The sequence below is a fragment of the Typopeltis vanoorti genome, chromosome 13 (genome assembly GCF_054136105.1).
Source record: "Typopeltis vanoorti isolate ZY-2024b chromosome 13, IOZ_Tvanoo_1.0, whole genome shotgun sequence".
Taxonomy (NCBI): domain Eukaryota; kingdom Metazoa; phylum Arthropoda; class Arachnida; order Uropygi; family Thelyphonidae; genus Typopeltis; species Typopeltis vanoorti.
In genome coordinates, this window is record NC_143561.1 from 15,573,024 (window position 1) to 15,594,396 (window position 21,373).

General features: G+C 37.7%; 1 protein-coding gene across 4 annotated transcripts in view; it reads right to left on the reverse strand.

Annotated features, from left to right (window-relative positions):
- The window catches only part of LOC150099946 (ATP-binding cassette sub-family C member 1-like), a 684,487-nt gene that overhangs the window by 419,558 nt on the left and 243,556 nt on the right, over positions 1-21,373 (reverse strand). For 3 of the 4 annotated variants that reach the window (XM_090403131.1, XM_090403128.1, XM_090403129.1), the window contains exons 11-12: positions 7,755-7,820; positions 3,642-3,779 (exon numbers count right to left, since the gene is read on the reverse strand). In XM_090403131.1, the coding sequence (XP_090259257.1) occupies positions 3,642-3,779; positions 7,755-7,820 (204 nt within the window). The remainder of the gene's footprint in view (positions 1-3,641; positions 3,780-7,754; positions 7,821-21,373) is intronic. The other variant, XM_090403130.1, reaches the window with a different exon arrangement.

The window sequence follows — 21,373 nt, forward strand, 5'->3', positions numbered from 1 at the left end:
CTTCTTTCGTACAACCTCAAGAAGAATCTCATATCTCTTGCTTCCCAATTTACATTACCTCTCAAGTCATTTGTTCCTACCATCACAATCATCTCATCCACCCCTTCACCCCTCTTAATTGCCATAGCCACTTTCTATCATTCCTCCATGCAAACACTTCTGACGCATCCTATCTTGCACACCACGGATCATTGAGTCTCCATACATTACACCTCTTACCACCCTGTTCCTCGATTGTTCCCATGATCCCTCTCTCTCTCTCTCTCTCCTCTAACACTTTCTCTCTGTGTTCCCCAACTTACTTGCCTTCCTGACATCACTCTATCCCTGGTTCCAGTGCTCCCTCACATTCTTCTCATTCTCTCTCTCCTACTGTTTCCACTCTCTCTCGTCCTCTATCATTCCCATAACTCTCTCTCATTCCCTCTCTTCCACTGTTCCTATTCTCTCCTCTTCTATCATTCACATAACTCTCTCTCATTCTCTCTCTTCTACTAAACACATTCAAATTCTCTACAGGCACAACACTCTCAGTCGAAATATTTACGTATTAAAAACCTATTACTGTGGTTTTACGTGTGTTTATTTAGTCATGAATTCTCCACAGGTTTCTTTATATAATTAAAACATAATAATCACACATCTTTCAGGCAATACAACAAAAAGCAACACTTTCTACTCTAGCTACTATACCACACTTCTTTCGCTTTGGTTTACCACTATAGTTTCCCTGATCTGAATCTGATCAGAAAAACTGATCTGAATATGATCGTCATTTAAATCTGACTCATCCTCACTTTGTATGTCCACAATTGCATCTTCATCCTTGTATCCATCTTCCTCCTGTCCTACAACCTGTATGGCAGTGCTATCTTGCTTCATAATTATCCTTTGATCATTAGCTACACTAACTTCTTGATTCTGTGCCTTCTTAGTAAATTATAGTTCCTCTAAATATTCAACACAAAACCCATACAAATGCAATCCACAGATTCACAAACAATCACCTTTGCCTCGCACAATGAAGTAATCTTACTATTCGTTATCTCTGCTATCTCTCAACTCATTATTAAAGCAACTGCTTTTCCCATACAAATGCAATCCACAGATTCACAAACTGAATCACTTTTGCCTGACACAACAAAGCAATCTAACTATTCATTATCTCTGCTATCTCTCAACTCACTATTAAAGCAACTGCTTTTCATTCTCTCTCATACATATTTCATAATCTCTCTTTTTTTTTTTATGTACAATTCTCATTTGTTATCATTAGTCATCCACTTTACATCAAATTGTATTTTCCTTTTCACTTGAGGTATACAACTTGTCATTGCTTCTAATAAATAGTTCACTAGTTCTCATGCACTGGTGTTATCTCACCCTTCTAATTCTTCTATCCATGAAACTTCCCCAAAACTGGTTTCTGAAGTTATTAGAATCACCTCAGGAATAATTACCTGAGGCCACATGTGATAGAAGTTACTAGGGATCTGAGAGTACTTGATTAAGTAACTACATCACAGAATTTGTTCACAACCAAGGTGACCACATTGCCATCAGGTTACACTGATCACATTATCTTGGCCTAGGAATGGCTAAACATGAGGAATTATCTGTTAAGAAGAGGTATACTTGAAGTTAAAAAAAATTGTAATTGCAACATACTTGGAAACTGTTTGGAGTAGATGTCATAAGATTATGAGAGAAAATTGGCTTAGCAGGCCAAAATAAATCCAAAAAAAAAAAAATTCTTCTTGTTATAAAGCAAGTAAGAGGGAAAATTACTGCAGAAGGATGACTTTAATCAATACCGATCATAGAATAGTAAAAGAGGCAAAAGAAATAGTTGAGTGATCATTTTGAAAAGGTATATCATCCAGGCAGAGATTTTGCAGTTGCTGATGTGACACACATGCATGTCAAAACTGAGGTAGATGAACAAGAGATATTCAGCAAATTGAAAAACATCAATGTGAATACAACAGTGGGACTGGACAGCATGTCAACCCATGTACTACTGAATGTACAAGAGAACTGGCATTGTCTGTGATGAAGTTTTCAATTTAAGTCTCAGCTCTGGTAAGGTTCCAAGGGAGCGGAAAGAAGTTAAGACAGTTCCATTACATAAAGGTGGCCCCAAGACAGAAATAACAAACTAAAGATAAATTAATATAGCAGGATTAGTTGTTAAAGTATTAGAAAAATTGGTTAAAGGTAAAATCTAACATTCAGAAGTATGGTTCAGAGACAAGTCATCGAAAAGACAATTCATCGCAGGGACAATTCATCGTGGGAAAATTTATCACGAGGAAAATTCATCACAGAAAAATTCATCGTGCGAACTAAAAATGTTATTCGCTAGAAAACTGAAATGAATTGCATTGATACCGATATATAAAAAGTAAATGCAGTGCAAGATAAATTTCGCAAAATATAATTTTATTATGTATCTATCTATTAGACTGCGTGGTAAGCCGAGTGGCTGGTTGCTTCACAACCACATGCCTGGGAAAGGAGTGTCCTGGGTTCGATTCCCGTCACTGACATGAGAAGCTTAGGATCTTTCTCAGACATAGCCAAGTTAGATGGTCTTGGGCAAGGACTGCAGGGTTTTTCTCCCCAGTTTATGTGAGTTTTTCCTCCCACAAGCAAGCAAGCAAACTGGCCCTGAGAAGATAACGCTTTCACAGGCATAGGATACACTGGGAGGCATAGGCCAACCACCTTATCCTCGTATAACAGTTGCAGTTATAATTTTGTAAATATTAATATTCCATTAATGAATCTGTAGTATCAAAGTAAGAAAGAATATTTATACCATTTTAAGATGAAACTGAAATTAGGAAACTCACCAATCAATAAAATATTACTTTTACTGTATAAGAATAAAAATTATTATGAAAATCTAAATAAATAATACATAGATCTATCCCTCTTTTTACCTTTACAGTGTCGAGGGTTTCTATTCCTTATAACTGCAACCGTTATATGAGGATAAGGTGATTGGCCTATGCCTCCCAGTGTATCTTATGTCTGTAGAAGCATTACGTTCTCAAGGCCGGTTTGCCTGCTTGTGAGAGGAAAAATCCCATATAAACTGGGGAGGGGGGGGGGCCCTGCAGTCCTCACCCAAGACCAGCTAACTTGGCTATATCTGAGAAAAATCCTAAGCTCCTCATGTCAGCAATGGAAATCGAACCAGGACACTCCTTTCCCAGACATATATAGTTGTGAAGCAACCAGCCACTCGGCTAACCACACGGACTAATACATATATACATAATAAAATTATATTTTGTGAAATTTATCTTGCACTGCATTTACTTTTCATATATTGATATCAATGCAATATCATTTCAATTTTCTAGCGAATAACATCTTCAGTGAATTTTTTCAGCCATCAATAGTTTGTGCGATGAATTTTCCCTGCAATGAATTTTTCCCACGATGAATTTTCCCCGTGATGAATTGTCTCAATGACAAATTGTCACGCCGATGAATTGTCCCCTCAATAAATTATCTCACCAATGAATTGTCCAGACATGAGAAGTACTATGCTAAAGAACACTTTACATTTTCCATACCACACACATTTAGTATATACAATGCTATGTGTGGATACTTCTACTAATACTTACAAGAACAGGAGCTGTAGACCATACAAAGGTAAATACAGATGTAAAATAAAAACTGAATTGTAAATTTGATAGTTCTCCTTTGCGGACTGAAGATACACGATTGATAAATGGCAATTCCCATGCATACAGCTTTAACACCTAAATAAAACAAAAAATAAAATAAACAACATTTCTCCTTAGTATGTATATGAAAAAATGTCAAATTGATGTTTTTTGAATATGTTTTGATGATAAGTTTTTTTGCAAATATATCTTATGATTTTTCTGCAAAGGAAAACTATCAAATTGTAAATTTGATAACTCTCCTTTGCAGATTAAATGTAAATGACTTATAAATGGCAATTCCCATGCATGTAATTTTAACACACAAACAAAACTAAGACCAAAATAAAATAAACAATATTTGTTTAATACGTATATGAAAAAAAAAAAAACGTGAATTACACGCACATCACTTAAAATATGGAAAGTTGCATCATCTAGATGTGATAACAGCATTAGAGAATGAAAATGCAATTAAGGTATTGAATCTGCTCTAGTTAATATTCAAGCAGTACGGTTGAGAAATTGTACAGACTATAGAAATAATTTGTGAGCCAATCTCCAATCCATAAAATCAGAATACTATCCACTGCCATATTTTGTGGCTTGTACAACAAAATAAGGTAATCTATCAAATGCTTTTGCAAAGTCCAACAATATCACTGTATATGTACTCGCTTATCCAGCATACTCATTACCAAGTGTAAGCAAACAAAGTTACTTTGTTTGCTTACACTTGGATAAAGGATTAAACCAAGAATATAATTTCTTGGTATCTTTAATTTATACCATAACCAAGTGGGAAAACTTCTAACATTCCTTGGTTTCATCAATTTTCATGCAGTTCAGTTCCATCAATACAGCACACAGTTTGTGATCTCTTCTTTCCAAGGTATATCACCTTACACTTAGCCACATTAAACTGGTAGCCATTTACCTTTATCCATACTGCTAGTCTATGTAAGTCTTTCCTGCAGGATCTCTGCATTCCCTTCATTTACCATTGGTCTACCCAGTTTAACATAATCACTAAACAACTACGAAATCATTTCCTATATCAGTGATGTACAAATTACATCCATAATTATAATAATAATAATTATTATTATTATTATAAAAAGTAAGCAAATTACTACAGCAAGACTACCTACTCTTTGCAAACCCATGTTGTTCTTTACAAAGAATCATATTCCTATCCACTCAGTCTTGAATTCTGTCTTTCATCAATTTCTCCAATACCTCAATCACCATTCCCAAGATGCTTGGCCTATAATGGGACTCTTTCCACTCCATTGGAGTGGAAAGAGGTTTAAATTAAACAGCTTGGTCACAGTAGCTGATAATTCCCTTACAGATTCTTGTAATACATGGGCTAATTCCATGGCTGTGTTTGTGTTGAGTTCAGCAATATTTTAAGCACTTCCATTTCTTCAACCTCTATTCTTCTATTCTCTTGCCTGTGCCTTGTACTATTAATAAGCATGTCAATCACTTTTTCTTTATACTCCCTCCACAACTTTTTTTTGTCTGAAACTCGTACAGAGGCAGATGGTTTCAGGACTGTACAATGTCAATTAAGGATCAACTGAGGGAATGTGGATTGCAGAGTTTGGTGGATAGAAGAAGGAGAGGTGCTATGATTGAGACTTTTAAACTGTTGAGAGGCAGTTACAGGGCAGACATCAGGGAGTTCTTTTGCTTGGTGGAACGGCAGGAAGAAGCGATGACAAAGGACCATCCCTGGAAGTTACAAAAGGATACTGTGAACAAGAGGGTGAGGAGTGGTTGAACCTTGGAATGCATTGCCTGATAGATGGTGAGAGCGAGAATGGTCAATGATTTTAAGGAATGATATGATAGACTTTGTGTTTACTAGGAGGGACCTCCTGCAATGAGTCTTGATAGACTTTGTATTTCCTAGGAAGGCCCTATCAGGATGAGTCTTTTGACTCCATGGAAACCTGAATAATAATTATTAGATATATGAAGAGCCAAAGGCTTCAATTCGGCGACATATGACTTGTTTAAGTTAAGGGATATTACATCCCATATCGTTTCTTAGTCGAATAAGAAACTCAAAGAGTTTCATGCCGAATATATAGTAGAAACTATATAAAGTTCGGAGACTCCAAGCGTAAGCAAATACCTGGATACTGCAGCAACTGACCCTTAAGGTAGTGCAAGCTGAGGCAACTCATGTCAAAGGCAGAGCAAGTTCCAATCACTATTCTTGATATTTACCCATAATGTGAACTTAGCTCCTAGGAGCTGTATTACTGTTCTACATTATGAGAGAAGGTCACTACCTACACCAGTTTCAACCTTTATTGAGGTCTCATCAGTGAGTAGGTAGACATAGTTAATATCAAGTTTGTAGCGAACAGAACTTACAACCCTTCTATGAGTATTGCCGCTCAGCTTGCACTACCTTAAGGGTCAGTTGCTGCAGTATCCAGGTATTTGCTTACGCTTGGAATCGCCGAACTTTATATAGTTTCTACTATATATTCGGCATGAAACTCTTTGAGTTTCTTATTCGGCTAAGAAACGATATGGGATGTAATATCCCTTAACTTAAACAAGTCATATGTCGCCGAATTGAAGCCTTTGGCTCTTCATATATCTAATAATTTATTAGGACACCTCTCGGCAATGCTCATAGAAGGGTTATAAGTTCTGTTCGCTACAAACTTGATATTAACTAGGTCTACCTACTCACTGATGAGACCTCAATAAAGGTTGAAACCGGTGCAGGGCAGATCTGGCTTTGAGAGGCTCCACTTGGAGGTAGGTTTTTGCCTGTCTCTGAGTGGGACCACTGCTGAGATTATGGCTCTGCTTGGTGGTGGGGTGAGCCTGCCACAGGGTACAGCCAATACTGAGAAGTTCTTCTCGGTGACGTGGTGAGCTTGTCATCGAGTGGAACAACGCTAAGTTGGGCGATCTTTCGGGATCGTCTTATTTTTAGAGCCTGCTTCACCTATACATAAGGTTGAAACCAGTCTGGGCAGTGACCTTCTCTCATAATGTAGAACAGTAATACAGCTCCTAAGAGCTAAGTTCAGATTATGGGTAAATATCAAGAATAGTGATCAGATCTTGCTCCACCTTTGACATGAGTTGCCTCAGCTTGCACCACGTTAAGGGTCAGTTGCTGCAGTATCCAGGTATTTGCTTACGCTTGGAATCACCGAACTTTATATAGTTTCTACTATATATTCGGCATGAAACTCTTTGAGTTTCTTATTCAGCTAAGAAACGATATGGGATGTAATATCCCTTAACTGAATAATAATAATAATAATTAATGAAGCTATTCATACACATATATGCTTTCCTAATTTTCTTCAACAGAAATCTCAATAACAGTAATTTTATAAATTTTTATTCAACACACAGTTCAGACATATAAATATATTTATAAACATTTTATGTATTTTCAAATGACTGTGAACATTATCTTATAAACTGCTGACTTGGTGTACTGACTGATTTCTTTTTTATTCCATATAGATTTATTCACTGGCTCCTGTTCACATGAACCTTGTCTATTCAGTTATCAGTTGCAGCAATTATCTTTTTCAAAAAAAAAAAAAAAATTGCTGAAGTAACCAATGTGTTTCATATACTGTACAGTAAGTTCACCACTTAGAATTATTATTATTATTATTACTCAGGTCTCCATGGAGTCAAAAGACTCATCGTGGGAGGTCCTTCCTAAGAACATAAAATCTGTCAAGATTCATCGAAGGGAGGTCCCATTTAAGAAACACAAAGTCATACCACTCCTTAAACTCATTGACCGTTCTCGCTCTCACTACTCCATCAGGCAATGCATTCCACGGTTCAACCACCCTCCACGCAAAGAAACCACTCCTCACCCTCTTGCTCACAGTTTCCTTTCAACGATGGAATGTGATTGATGTTTACTGTTTTCCAGTCAAAATTAAACTATATAAACTATATATGCGTAAAATTATAACAATTTAATGCATATTTTAGTTCTGCATATACATCATGAGAGATTATTACATTAAAGTTATAAAATTGCATTGTGTGTCTATCTCTTACCTTAATGCCATTTAGAATTTCATTCATAATTTTCAATCTTTCATCCTTTTTTTTCATACGATTTTCCTAAATTTTAAAAAATAAATTCCATTAAAAATAAGCTGTTTTTTTCAGATTACCAAACTGAGTAGAATTTTTTTTTTTTAAATGAGATAACATATAAGTCCTTCATGCTAAGAAGATATTTTTTGTTTTTTATTTATTTTTTATTTTTTAAATGCTAATCCTCCTTAAGAAGAAACTTGATAAAGAGCAATCAGAGTTCAGTCCAAACAGGGGTCTCAGGAGCAGATTTTCACTTTACAACAAAATAATTGAGAAATCAGGGGAATATATTTTTATTATTATTATTATTATAACATTTTTATATAACGAAACCTGTGGTGAATTCATTACTAAAAAACACACGTAATAACCATGAAATATTGGGATGAAATATTTAATTCGTAAATATTTCATCCCAAGTGTCTTGGTACATCATCAGAACATTAGTTCAAACAATACTAGGAATAACATACAGTTAGGGAGCATGATTACAATGGAATCTCAATATGCGTGCAGTAACGTGTTAAAGAAGTAAATTAAATATAACTGGGGAAAAAAAAAAAAAAAAAATATATATATATATATAAAGATTATTTTACACAATTTCCATTACTTTTTTTATTATTATTATTATTACGGGCAACTAAAAGGAGTTGACAGACTCATCGAGGGAGTCTGTCGAATAGTTGTTCTTGACATCATGTCAAGAACAACTATTCGACATTCACACAGTATCTATCATACCTCGTCTTGAACTCATTCACTGTCATGGCACCCACAACAGACTCTGGCAGCTTATTCCACTCATTCATCACTCTCCAAGCAAAAAACCTAGCTCTAACACCCTTGCTAACCACATTTTTGCCCAGCATCCATGTATGGCCCCTAGTCCTCCCACCACCAGTCCTATTCTCAAAAATACCTTCTGAATTAATCTTATAGAAACCCTTCAATAATTTGAATGTCTCAATCATATCACCCATTTTCCACCTATCAATCAATTTTTGCAACCCACAAATCTTCAACCTGTTCTCATAAGGTTCATTCCATAGACCTGACATCATCTTGGTCACTCGTCTCTGGATCCACTCCACTTCTTCCCCATCAAGAAAAAGAAACCCTGGCACCCATATCTGGGCACAGTAGTCTAGATGGGGTCTTATCAAGGCTCAATACAGAGGAACAATAACTTGTTTGTCTCTGCTTGTTAAAGTATTTTTCAGCAACCAAGTGATTTGATGAGCTGATTTAGACACTTTTGCGATGTGCCCCCTAAACTTTAATTCCATATCCACCAACACTCCCAAATCCCTAGCCTCATCAATCTCCATGAGTACGGTTGCACCAATGTGATATACTGCTGCCAATCTTTTCAGCCCAAAATGCATAACCTTACACTTTGCCACATTAAATTGACATCCGTTTTCCTTAGCCCAGTCCTCCAAACTATCCAAATCATCTTGCAAAATTTTGACATCATGTGCACTCACTATTGCTCTACCCAATTTTGCATCATCAGCAAACAAGTGAACACTTCCTCTCAGATCCTTTCCTATATTGTTAATGAACAAATTGAAAAGTAGTGGTCCAAGAACAGAACCCTGTGGCACACCACTAGTCACAGGCCATCTTTTAGACTCTACTCCTGAATAAACAACTCTCTGATATCTCTCCAGCAACCATATCCATCCCCATATGCTGCAGTTTACTGATTACAATTCCATGTGGTATCCTGTCAAAGGCCTTAGCAAGGTCCAGTAGAATCACTGTAAACCCATTACCCTTAACCAGTTCAGCTATCACTGTGTTATAAAATGTGGGCAAGTTACTGAGGCATGATCTACCCTTCACAAAACCATGTTGTCCCCCATACAGTATCCCATTTTCATCTTTCCAATTCTGTATTTTTCTCTGGACTAATTTCTCCAAGACCTTGACAATGATTCCTGATATAATAAATTTAGTTTAATCCTTTATCCAATTGTGAGCAAACAAAGTTTGCGCCTGAAAGTATCTTCAGGACTGGGGTAAGGTGGTGCAACACCAGGACGACTCCTTGCAAAGGTGGAGCAAGCTAATAACACTCATGTCTCAGTATCTCCCATAATGCAAAACACATCTCCTTGCGGATATGTGTAATGTTATGCATTAAGGGAAGGGCCACTACCCAGACTAGTTTCGACCTTTATTGAAGTCTCTTCAGTGGGAGCCAGGCCCAAGTGGAGATACCAGCCAGAAGCATTAGCAAGGTCATCTCCACCTATAGGAGTTGCCAAATGGTGTGCCACCTTGTTAATAAATTACTCTGGATTTAGAGAAAGATGTTGAAAGTTTATTTTTCACTTGGTTAGAATATAATAAATTTAGTTTAATCCTTTATCCAAGTGTGAGCAAACAAAGTTTACGCCTGAAAGTATCTTCAGGACTGGGGTAAGATGGTGCACACCAGGGCGATTCCTTGAAAAGGTGGAGCAAGGTACTAACACTCGTGTCTCAGTATCTCCCATAATGCAAAACACATCTCCTTGCGGATATGTCTAATGTTATGCATTAAGGGAAGGGCCACTACCCAGACTAGTTTCGACCTTTATTGAGGTCTCTTCAGTGGAATCGGTCAGTAATTTACAACAGCAGTCTTGGAACCCCCCTGTATGCAGTGGAACTATTTTCTCTTCTTTCCATCCCCTCGGGACTAACCCAGACCCAAGACTCAAATTAAATAAAATGGTCAAGAGCACTGACAATTCTTTAGCCGCTTCATGTACGACATGAGCTGGTATACCATCCAATCCCAACAAATGTATTGACATTGAGGTTTTGTAACAGACTATTCACTTCCACTTCATTCACCACAATTCCCATATAAGCTATTGGTTCATTCATTCTTGCAATGTCACCACCTGGATGATATACTATTGCAAAGTGCTCGCTCAGTAATTCAACTATATCAACTGATTCGGTTACCTCCCTACCATCGGAATTCTTTAAAATCATCCTGCCATATACATTTTTTCTTTTACTTGCAGCATATCGAAAAAACTGGGATTCTCTTTAGCCTGCATGGCTAATGTTCTTTCATAATCCGTTTTTGCTTTTCTTACCACACTTATTACCCTTCTGGCTTGTGCTTTATACTGTTCACGCTTCCTGCCAGTCACCTTTCTCCTTAAATTCCTTCCATAGTTGTTTCTTTTTTTTTTGCAGCTCAAGCTTAATGGTGTTATTCATCCATTTAATCCCTACTTGATTTATTATTCGGATTCTAGGTATACAGTCAGGCATTGCCTTATGCAAACACTTCTTAACTGCCTCCCATGCACTATCAGCATCTAGCCCTTGCAGTTTTACATGCCATGGCACTGAACCAACGAAACTCCTAAGCTTGTCATACTTACCAGCCCGGTAATTCCACAGGTACCCTGTCTTAATTGTAAATTCCACTCCTTTAGCCACCTCCCAAGTCATGATCTTATGGTCACTCTCACCAATTGGTGGCAACATGGTCATGTTCGTTACAGCCACATTCTCAGTTGCAATTACTAGGTCAAGCACTCTCTGCCCCCTGGTATTTTCCACTATATGCAGCTGCAGATAGTTGTCCCTTAATAACCGCATAAAACCCAATTCTTTCCTCCCACGTGTCCTCTTTCCAATCAATGTTACCATAGTTGATATCTCCCATAATAATTACCCTCCTTCCACTCATTTCTTCTATTTGCTTATGCATACTATCTCCACCATCTATTCCATCACCTAGTCTATAGCAGCACCCACATGTATATTTTGTTCTGCTAGTTTCAATCTCACATCAAATAGCCTCAAATGTGCTCTTTTCTCTATCCTGCAGTTCCACTTCTATTCTCCTTGGCTGTAGCTCATCAGCTGTCATCAATAACACTCCTCCTCCTCCCATTTAATTCTCCCCATCACTCCTGAACACACCATACCCCTCGCATTCAATCCCACTAGCGATATCATCTTCTTTCAGCCATTCTTCCTTCTTGTTCCTAATACTTCTGGCATCAGTATACATGAATTGCAGAAGCCCATTTGTCCCATCCCTATTTTGATGCCTTATACTAACTATCCCATTCTGGTTTGTTGTCTTTCCTACTCGCTCTGGCATATTACACACATTCATACACTCAACTGTCTCCCTAAAGTCTGCATATCTACCCCCCCCTTAATAACTCTAGTTTCCCTGATTCTGCACATCCACTTCCACTACATTCAACAACACCTTTTCAAGTCTCCGTACACCAAATCCATTCAAATGTAAACCATCCATCTTATATAAATTCTTTCGCCCATCAAACTCACTCCACACATCCATAAATTCCACACCACTCCTCCTGCATAATTCACGCATAAAGTCATTAGCAATTATGGCCCTCCTTCTATACTCTTCACTGTCATGCCGCAGGAACAGACTCACCATCCTAACTCTCTCACTCTTCTCTTTTGCTACCTCAAGCAATTCATTCAAATCCTCTCTCATAGCCATTTTGTCTCCTTTCAAATCATTTGTACCTGCTACTAATATCAATTCTTTCACCTGCTGCTTTTGAATTCTAATTGACTCGCTTACATCCTTAATGTTCGCACCAGGTTGGTAAGATTTTGTTAAATTCTCAACTATCACATCTCTTACTAAAGAATCTCCATACAACCCTTGCTCTTTCATTTTGTTTACACTCACTATCATACTCTTATTTTTCCTATCATACTTTTGCTGTTTATTAGTCGGAACGATCGGTAAACATTTTTGGCAATGCTCCAGCCGACGATTTGACCTGTGTATCGCTCCGCATAACCGTGCGATCTCACTCATTGCATCAGTCTCATCATTTTTATTTTCCATTCGTTCTGTATGTTTACCTTCATTCTCACTTTCAACGCCACTCTCACAGCTATCTCGTACCACCTCGTAAATATCACTATTTTCTACATTCTCACTTTCAACAACGACATCACGCTTACGACCTGAAACACTCTTTAAAACTTCACATTCCTTACACTTTCTGCACACATTCACTCCACTATCATTGTTTAACCAGACTCCAACTGCTCTCCTCAATGCAAACGGTACACTGAATCAAATCCTTTAAATTAAAATTTTTATAGAAGGATGGCAACCTGAATGCCATCTTTGTATTCCTCTTTATGAGGGCCATGTGCACAAATAATCGTATCTATCAATGTACTAATTAAAATACTCAGAAAACACACAAAAATCCCCCAGACACGCTAAGATACGAAAAGTAAATAATACTATGTGAATAGTAAGAACATCGTTGCGGTTTAAATTTGGTCTGTGTAGTAGGGCTTCAGCACTTTCTTTATATAAATGTTCATATTTATATAAAGATCAGTGTAAAAGTTTCGACTTCTCCCAATGGATCCTATGGTTTGGATTTTCAACTCCGTATTGGGAGAGACCAGATTTCTGCGGTTTGAAAAGACGAATATGGTCTTGATGTTCCGAGATGCTTTCTGAACAGACCTACCTGCCTGACCAAAGTAAGACAATTTGCAGGAGCATGGGATCTCATAAATGCCAGGTAACATCAGAGGTGAGAGTTTGTCTTTATGGGAAGGTAACAAGTTATAGATTTGGTTGATAGGTTTGTAAGTAGTGGCAAAATTGTATTTCTTCATAATTTTTGAAAGACGTTTGGAGATGCCTTTGACGTAATGTATGGGAATCCTATGGACTTCTTCTTGTCTGGGTTGATGTGTGGGAAGGTGACTGATGATTTTTTGAGTTTTTCTAAGAATATAATTATTTAGTATAGCTGTATTTTTGATTATTTCTAGTTCTTGGCTTAGAGAATCTTTAGAGGAGCAGAATTTGTGTGCTCTAAAATTTGTGTGAGTGAGTTGAAAATCCAAACCATAGGATACATTGGGAGAAGTCGAAACTTTTACACAGATCTTTATATAAATATGAACATTTATATAAAGAAAGTGCTGAAGCCCTACTACACAGATCAAATTTAAACTGCAACGATGTTCTTACTATTCCTAAAGTATGGGAAATTGTCATACAAAATTGTGTAAAATAATCTTCATATATATATATATATATATATATATATATATATATGTTAAAGATACCAAGCAATTTTAAACCTGGTTTTACTCCATTTTTCCCAAGTAAGCAAACAGACAAAAATGTCAAGTTTGCGCCTGCAAGTGATGCAAGACTAACTGATCCTACAGGTAGTGCAAGACCAAGGCAACTCGTGGTAGAGGTGGAACAAGCTCTGATCACTAATCTTAATATTTACCCTTAATGCCAAAACACATCTCCAAGAAGGGGATGTATGATGTTTTGTATTAAAGGCAAGGGCCACCTACCCAGACCGGTTTCGACCTTTTTTGAGGTCTCATCAGTGGGAGCTAGGCTAGAAATACCAAGATTTAGTAATACAGAGCTTGTAAGTATTTTACCAAAACAAGTTACCATAAAGTGTTTTAACCTTATTAAATAAAAATCTCAGGAGGAGATATAGATGTAGAAAGTATTTTTACCTTTAACTTGTTTTGGTAAAATACTTACAAGCTCTGTATTACTAAATCTTGGTATTTCTAGCCTAGCTCCCACTGATGAGACCTCAAAAAAGGTCGAAACCGGTCTGGGTAGTGGCCCCTTGCCTTTAATACAAAACATCATACATCCCCTTCTTGGAGATGTGTTTTGGCATTAAAGGTAAATATTAAGATTAGTGATCGGAGCTTGTTCCACCTCTACCACGAGTTGCCTTGGTCTTGCACTACCTGTAGGATCAGCTAGTCTTGCATCACTTGCAGGCGCAAACTTGACATTTTTGTCTGTTTGCTTACTTGGGAAAAATGGAGTAAAACCAGGTTTAAAATTGCTTGGTATCTTTAACATAATTATACCCAAGGTAAAAATACTTTCTACATATATATATATATATATATATATGTATTCCTGAGCTTCTACTCAGTCAGTTACGGTACATTTTAAAATAGATATTTAATGACTTTAAACCGAGATAAAATATTAAGTTTTAATGAAAATGATACAACTAGTTTCAGCCTTTTACAGCCTTCATCAGGTATCCACTAAAGGTAGAACACAATAATAAAAATTGAAGTTACAAAAAATTGAGAATTACAGGCAAAAATGCAATACATAATTGACATAAAAAAACATTGTATTTTTTAAGTTGTTCTATCCAATGCACCATTGTTTTTTGAGTGCGTGCTTGAAAGTTCTCGTGAACGCCAGTATTGAACAATTGCAGCATGGCTATCAGGGATAGTGTAACTTAAATTGCTGTTCAAATGTTCAGGATTAAGGAGGATTTCCCTGGATTCCACAATTTTCCTTTCAAAAAAAAAAAATATATATATATATTTTTTTTTCCAGTTATATTTAATTTACTTCTATAACACATTACTGCACGCATATTGAGATTCCATTGTAATCATGCACCCTAACTGTATGTTATTCCTAGTATTGTTTGAACTACTGTACTGATGATGTCCCAAGATACTTGGGATGAAATATTTACGAATTAAATAGTCATTACTGTAGTTATTACGTGTTTTTTAGTGATATTATTATAACGGTGTCTCCATGGAGTCAAAAGACTCATCGCAGGAGACCCTACATTGATACGGTAACCATTATTTATGCAATACCCATCATACTTTTCCTTAAATTCATTCACAGACGAAGCATTCACAACCACCTCTGGCAACACATTCTGCCCATTCACAACCCTCCAAGCAAAAAATCTAGTCCTAACACCCTTTTTAACAACACTCTTACATAATCTCCAGAGATGGCCCCTCATTTTCTCCCTTCCTGCACTGGTTTTAAAAATGTCATCAGTATCAATCCTATAAAATCCCTTTAATAATTTATATGCCTCTATCATATCTCCTCTCCTACATCTATCAACTATTTTTTGGAGCCCACAGATCTTCAATCTATCCTTGTAGGAACATCCCACAGACCTGAAACAATCTTTGCAACTCGCCTCTGAATCCTCTCCACCATTTCTTCATCACCAAGAAATCCAGGTGACCAGATCTGTGCACAATAGTCCAAATACAGTCTTATTAATGCCTTATAGAAGTGGAACGATAACTTCCTTATCCCTGCTTGTTAGTGTGTTCTTCAACAACCATAAAATTTGATGTGATGTTTTGGCAATCTTTGCAATATGCCCTTTAAACTTAAGTTCTCTGTCCACAATAACTCCCAAGTCCGTTGCCTCCCAACTTCTTACAGTTCAGTTTCATCAATACAGTAAACAGCATGTGATCTCACCCCTCTTGAAATGCATCACATTACACTTAGCCACGTTAAACTGACAGCCATTTACCTTAGTCCATACCATCAGTCTATTTAATTCATCCTGCAAGATATCTACATCATCTTAATTGACTATCGCTCTTCCTAATTTTACATCATCAGCAAACAAGTGGTTATTTCCTTTCAAAGTATTGCAATATCATTGATGTACAAATTAAACAATAGAGGAACAAGCACTGAGCACTGAGGTACACCACTAGTCACCTGCCTTCTCCTGGACTCAGCTCATCGATAAACCGCGCTTTGATATCTATCCACCAGCCACCCTCTAATCCAAATCACCAGCTTTGGTTTACCCATTTGCTCTAATTTATGCAACAGAGTTCTGTTTGGAATCGTGTCAAATGCCTTTGCAAAGTACAGCAATATCACTGAGTATGGATTTCCTTTATCCAACTCCATTGTTACTTTATTATAGAAAGTAAGTAAGTTACTGAGGCAAGACTTATCCTTCACAAAACCATGTTGCCCTTATAAAGTATCATACTGCTGTCCACCCAGTCCTGAATTCTAATTTTTACCAATTTCTCCAAAATCTTAACCACCACTCCAGATATATTGATTGGTCTATAATTTGCAACCTCTGTCTTGGAGCCTCCCGTGCAGTGGAATTATTTCCCCCTCTTTCCACTCTATTGATACTTTACCAGAACTGAAGCTTAAATTAAATAGCCTGGTTAGAAACGGTGCTAATTCTCTTGCACATTCTTGTAACACATGGGCTGATATGCTATCTAACCCAATGGCGGTGTTAGTATTAAGGCTCTGTAATATATTAAGCACCTCAATTTCGTCTATCTCTAGACTCTCATCATTCAATGACACATTCGACACTGCAATATCACAACCAAGATAGCACACTTTTGCAAAATGATCACTAAGCAACTCAACTATTTGATTTGCTTCTGTAATTTCCCTACCATCAACACTTTTTAAAGTAATCTTTCCATGGTTATTCTTCCTTTTACTTGCCACATAGCGAAGAAAAGAAACCCTAAGGAGTGAAAGAACTCCTTAGGGTTTCTTTTGAATTCATCAGCTAGCTTCCTCTCATAATTAGCTTTGGCTTTCCTTACCATACAGGTTACTGTCTTTGCCTGTACCTTGTACTGCTCATGGGAACATTCATCTCCTTTTTCTTTATACTTCCTCCACAATCTTTTCTTTATCTTCAATTCCTGCTTAATAATATTATTCATCCATCTTACTCCTACTTGATTTCTCCTTCTGACTCTGGGAATACAGTCTGATACAGCTTTCTTTAATTACTCCTTGACAATCTCCCACGCACCATCGACATCATTCCCCTTCAAATTCTCATGCCATAGCACTGCTGAAAGCTGACTTCTCAGCTTGTCATAATCACCAGCCTTGTAATTCCACATATACCCCTTCTTAACTGAATATTCAGCACATCTTACAATCTCCCAGGTCAAGACCACATTGATCGCTTTCCCCAAGTGGAGACAGTGTAACTAAATTACTTATTGATATGTTCTCCGATGTTATGACCAGATCTAACACTCTCAAATCTCTTGTTCCTACCATTACATGCTGTCTCAGGTAATAATCTCTTAACAACTGTATAAACTCCATTTCCTTTGTTCCTTGTGACCATTCCTTCTATCAATCTATGTCCCCAAAGTGAAAATCCCCCCATAATAATTACTCAACCTTCACTCATCGTGCTGAAGAGGGCGCTAGTGGGCAAAGTGCTGCGGATGTGATTTCAAGAGCTCCTGATTCAGATAAGTTTTACTAGGAATAATTAAGTATATATGCGTAATTGTTTGAGTAAGAAAGAGCGGCTGTAAACGTTGTACGCTACCACACTATTAATAGTGTGGTAGCGAAAAAAGAAAAAAAATCCCACACTATTATTAGTGTGGGATTTTTTTTCTTGCCTAAACTAAATTACGAAATCGTTATTATTAGACCTAGTAACCTGCAGAGAGAGAAAAAAAATGTTAAAAAATCAGGAAAAAAGAAAAAGAGCGATTTGACAACCGTAACGGATGTTAAAAGAGACGAAAGTGAGGCGGAAAGAAACGAAATTGAGAGAACGAATGAAAGGAGAAATTGCGTGATGTAGAATTCGCAAGTAAAAAAAATCGAAAGAATAAATGATAGCGAAAAAAGAATAAATGATGGCGAAAGTTCGACGCATGTTGGAGTGAAAGTACTGAAACAAAGAAAGATGAATGACAGTAAAAGTGAGAAGAATGATAGCGAAAGTTGGATGCATGTTAGTCCGAAAGTACGGAAACAAAAGAAAGATAAATGAGAGTGAAAGTGAGAAGAATGATAGTGAAAGTTGGACGTATGTTGGACCGAAAGTACGGAAACAAAGAAGGATGAATGAAAGGGAAAGTGAGAAGAGGGGGTCGAGAGTTAGAAAGTTAGAAAGATTTAATGATAGAGTGAATGCGTCGCGAGGTTCGGAAGGTGAATTGAATTGGATGAGGCAAGAAATGAAGTGGATGCAGAATGAAATTAAGAGAATTCAGGTTAAAACTATTAAAATAAATCATGATGACATGAAAGAGTTAACGAAAGATGAGCGAGTGGCGTTGCATGGCGACTCCATTATTAAAGGTGTGCTAGAGGATAAAATCCACAAGGTATGTTTTCCAGGCGGTAAAATGAGTAGAGTGATTGAGGCATTGAATATGAGGCGGAAACGAGCAAAAGAGTTAATTGTATTAATTGGTACAAATGATTTGAGAGAGAACAAAGAGCATGTCAAAATGAATGTCAGGAGACTGCTTGGAAAGAAAAAAGAGAATAGTGTGACAGGAAGGGTGGTCAGTGTGTTGCCTAGGTATGATTGTGGTGAAATGAGGCGGAGGGCAAGGATTATGAATGATATTCTGGCTGAAATGTGTGAGGAGATGGGAGTACAGTTTGTTAATGTGTGGAATGAGTTTGAAGGACGAAGTGAGCTGAATGGGAGCGATGGACTGCACTTGAGTGGTTATGGTGTGAGTCGCTTGGAGAGACTGCTGCTGGAAGGTAGAGAAGTGAATAGAGAGAATGAAACAGATTGAGAGGAGAGTGATGTGGAAGAGCAGGAGAGTAAGGCAGGAAAGATTGAAGAAGTGGAAATGAATGGGGAAGTGAGTGGCATGAGTATAGAAAATGAGAGAATGAGTGTGCAAGAGGAGCAGGGAAACGGGGAGGCTCAGGGTGGACAGGGGTACACAGCGTGAGAAAGGTGGATGGTCCAAGAGGAGGTGAGAGCATGTGTAGGCATTAGAGTAATGGGATGACCAAGGATCAAGAGGAAACAGATGTTATTGCAAAGGGTTCTAAAATGAAGAGGCAGAAAAGGAAACGGCCCAGTCCAGCATGGGGAGATCACATCGAATGAATGGTAACAGTGGAACTAGCTGTAGATCCAGGAATGAGTTGTGTTTGTATACCAATGCTAGAAGTATAAGAAACAAGGCAGATGAAATGGTTGCACTAATTGCGTCTGTGCACCCAGAGATTGTTGGAATAAGTGAGACATGGTTAGATGAGGACGACATCCTGACAGGAATAGAGATGGAAAGGTATGATGTGTTTCGTGAGGATAGAAGGGATAAAAAGGGAGGGGGAGTGCTATTGATGATAGAGAAAGAATTATGTCCATACAAGGTAGAGATGCAAGAGGGAAATAGGGCCAGTGGTTTTGAGGCAGTATTGTGTGAGATAGAGGTGAATAGAATCAAATATTTGGTGGGATGTTGTTATAGACCTGGTAATGTGGATGGTGGTGATACTGAAATGTATAGTCAAATAAGCCAAGCAAATAAGAAAAGGGTGATCATTATGGGTGATTTTAATTATGGCAATATAGACTGGAATGAAGAGATAGCGACTGGATGTAAAGAAAATGAGTTTCTTGAGTTTTTGAGGGATAACTACCTCAGACAGTATGTAACAGAGGGCACACGAGGATTAAGGGTCTTGGATTTGGTCATCTCATCAGAGGATGTAATTATAAATGAAGTGTCAAATCATCCACCAATTGGTGAAAGTGACCATGAGGTGATTACCTGGGTGGTTGCCAGCAGTGCAAGGACCCCTGTAAAAAAAGGGTATATGTGAAACTACGGGGGGGGGGGGGGGGTGATTATGAAGAGCTCAGGAGACGGCTTGCAGATGTAGCATGGAATGAGGAGTTAGCTAGAAAAGAGATCAATGCAGCTTGGGGGATTTTCAAAAACTATTTAGTAGATGCAATGTCTAAATGTATACCGCGGGTGAGAAGGTTAAATAAGGTAGGTGTGAGATGGATGAATAGAGAGATTAAGCATGCAATACAGAAAAAAAGGGCATTGTGGAGGCAGCATAAGAGAAGTGGAAGTAACCAATTTCATGAGGTCTACAAAGACCAGGCAAGGAGGGTGACTTGGTTGGTGAGAGAAGCTAAAGAGAGGTATGAACAGCAGTTAGCTAATGAAATCAAAAAGAATGCTAGGGAGTTCTTTCGATATGTAGTCAACAAAAGAAAGAATGATTATGGAAGGATGACGTTGATTGGAGGAAATGGTATAAAGACAGCTGTTGCAGAATGTGTCGTGAAGATACTTAATGAGCAGTTCATAAAGATCTTTCAATCTTGTGAATGTGACTTCATGGAGAGATTAAGAGCAGCTGATGATGGGGAGGAGAGACTGACTGTAAGTGAGCAAGAGGTGTTTGGGGAGTTAAGTAAACTAGATGTAAATAAGGCTGTGGGACTTGATAATATATCACTGCGTATTCTGAAAGAGTGTGCCAGAGAGTTGACACCTGCCTAGACATATTTCTTTAATACGAGTCTTGCACTTGGTCAAGTTCCTAAAGAGTGGAAGGAGGGCAAGATTGTGCCACTTCATAAAGGAGGTGATCGAACTCAAGCATCAAACTATAGGCCTATCTGTGTGTCAGGTGTTGTGGTTAAGTTGTTGGAGAAGCTTGTGAGAACTAGGATCCAGAGTTGGGTTGATAACAATGGTATAATCTTTGATGGACAGCATGGATTTGCTAAAGGGAGGTCATGTTTTAGTAATCTACTTACTTATTACAATAAAGTGACTGCTTCCTTGGACAGAGGAGAAGGATACACAGTAATATACTTGGATTTCGCAAAAGCTTTTGATAGAGTACCTCATGATAAGTTGACAGTCAAACTAGAGCAGATGGGGTTGGATATTAGATTAGTGCATTGGATTAGAGACTGACTATCTGATAG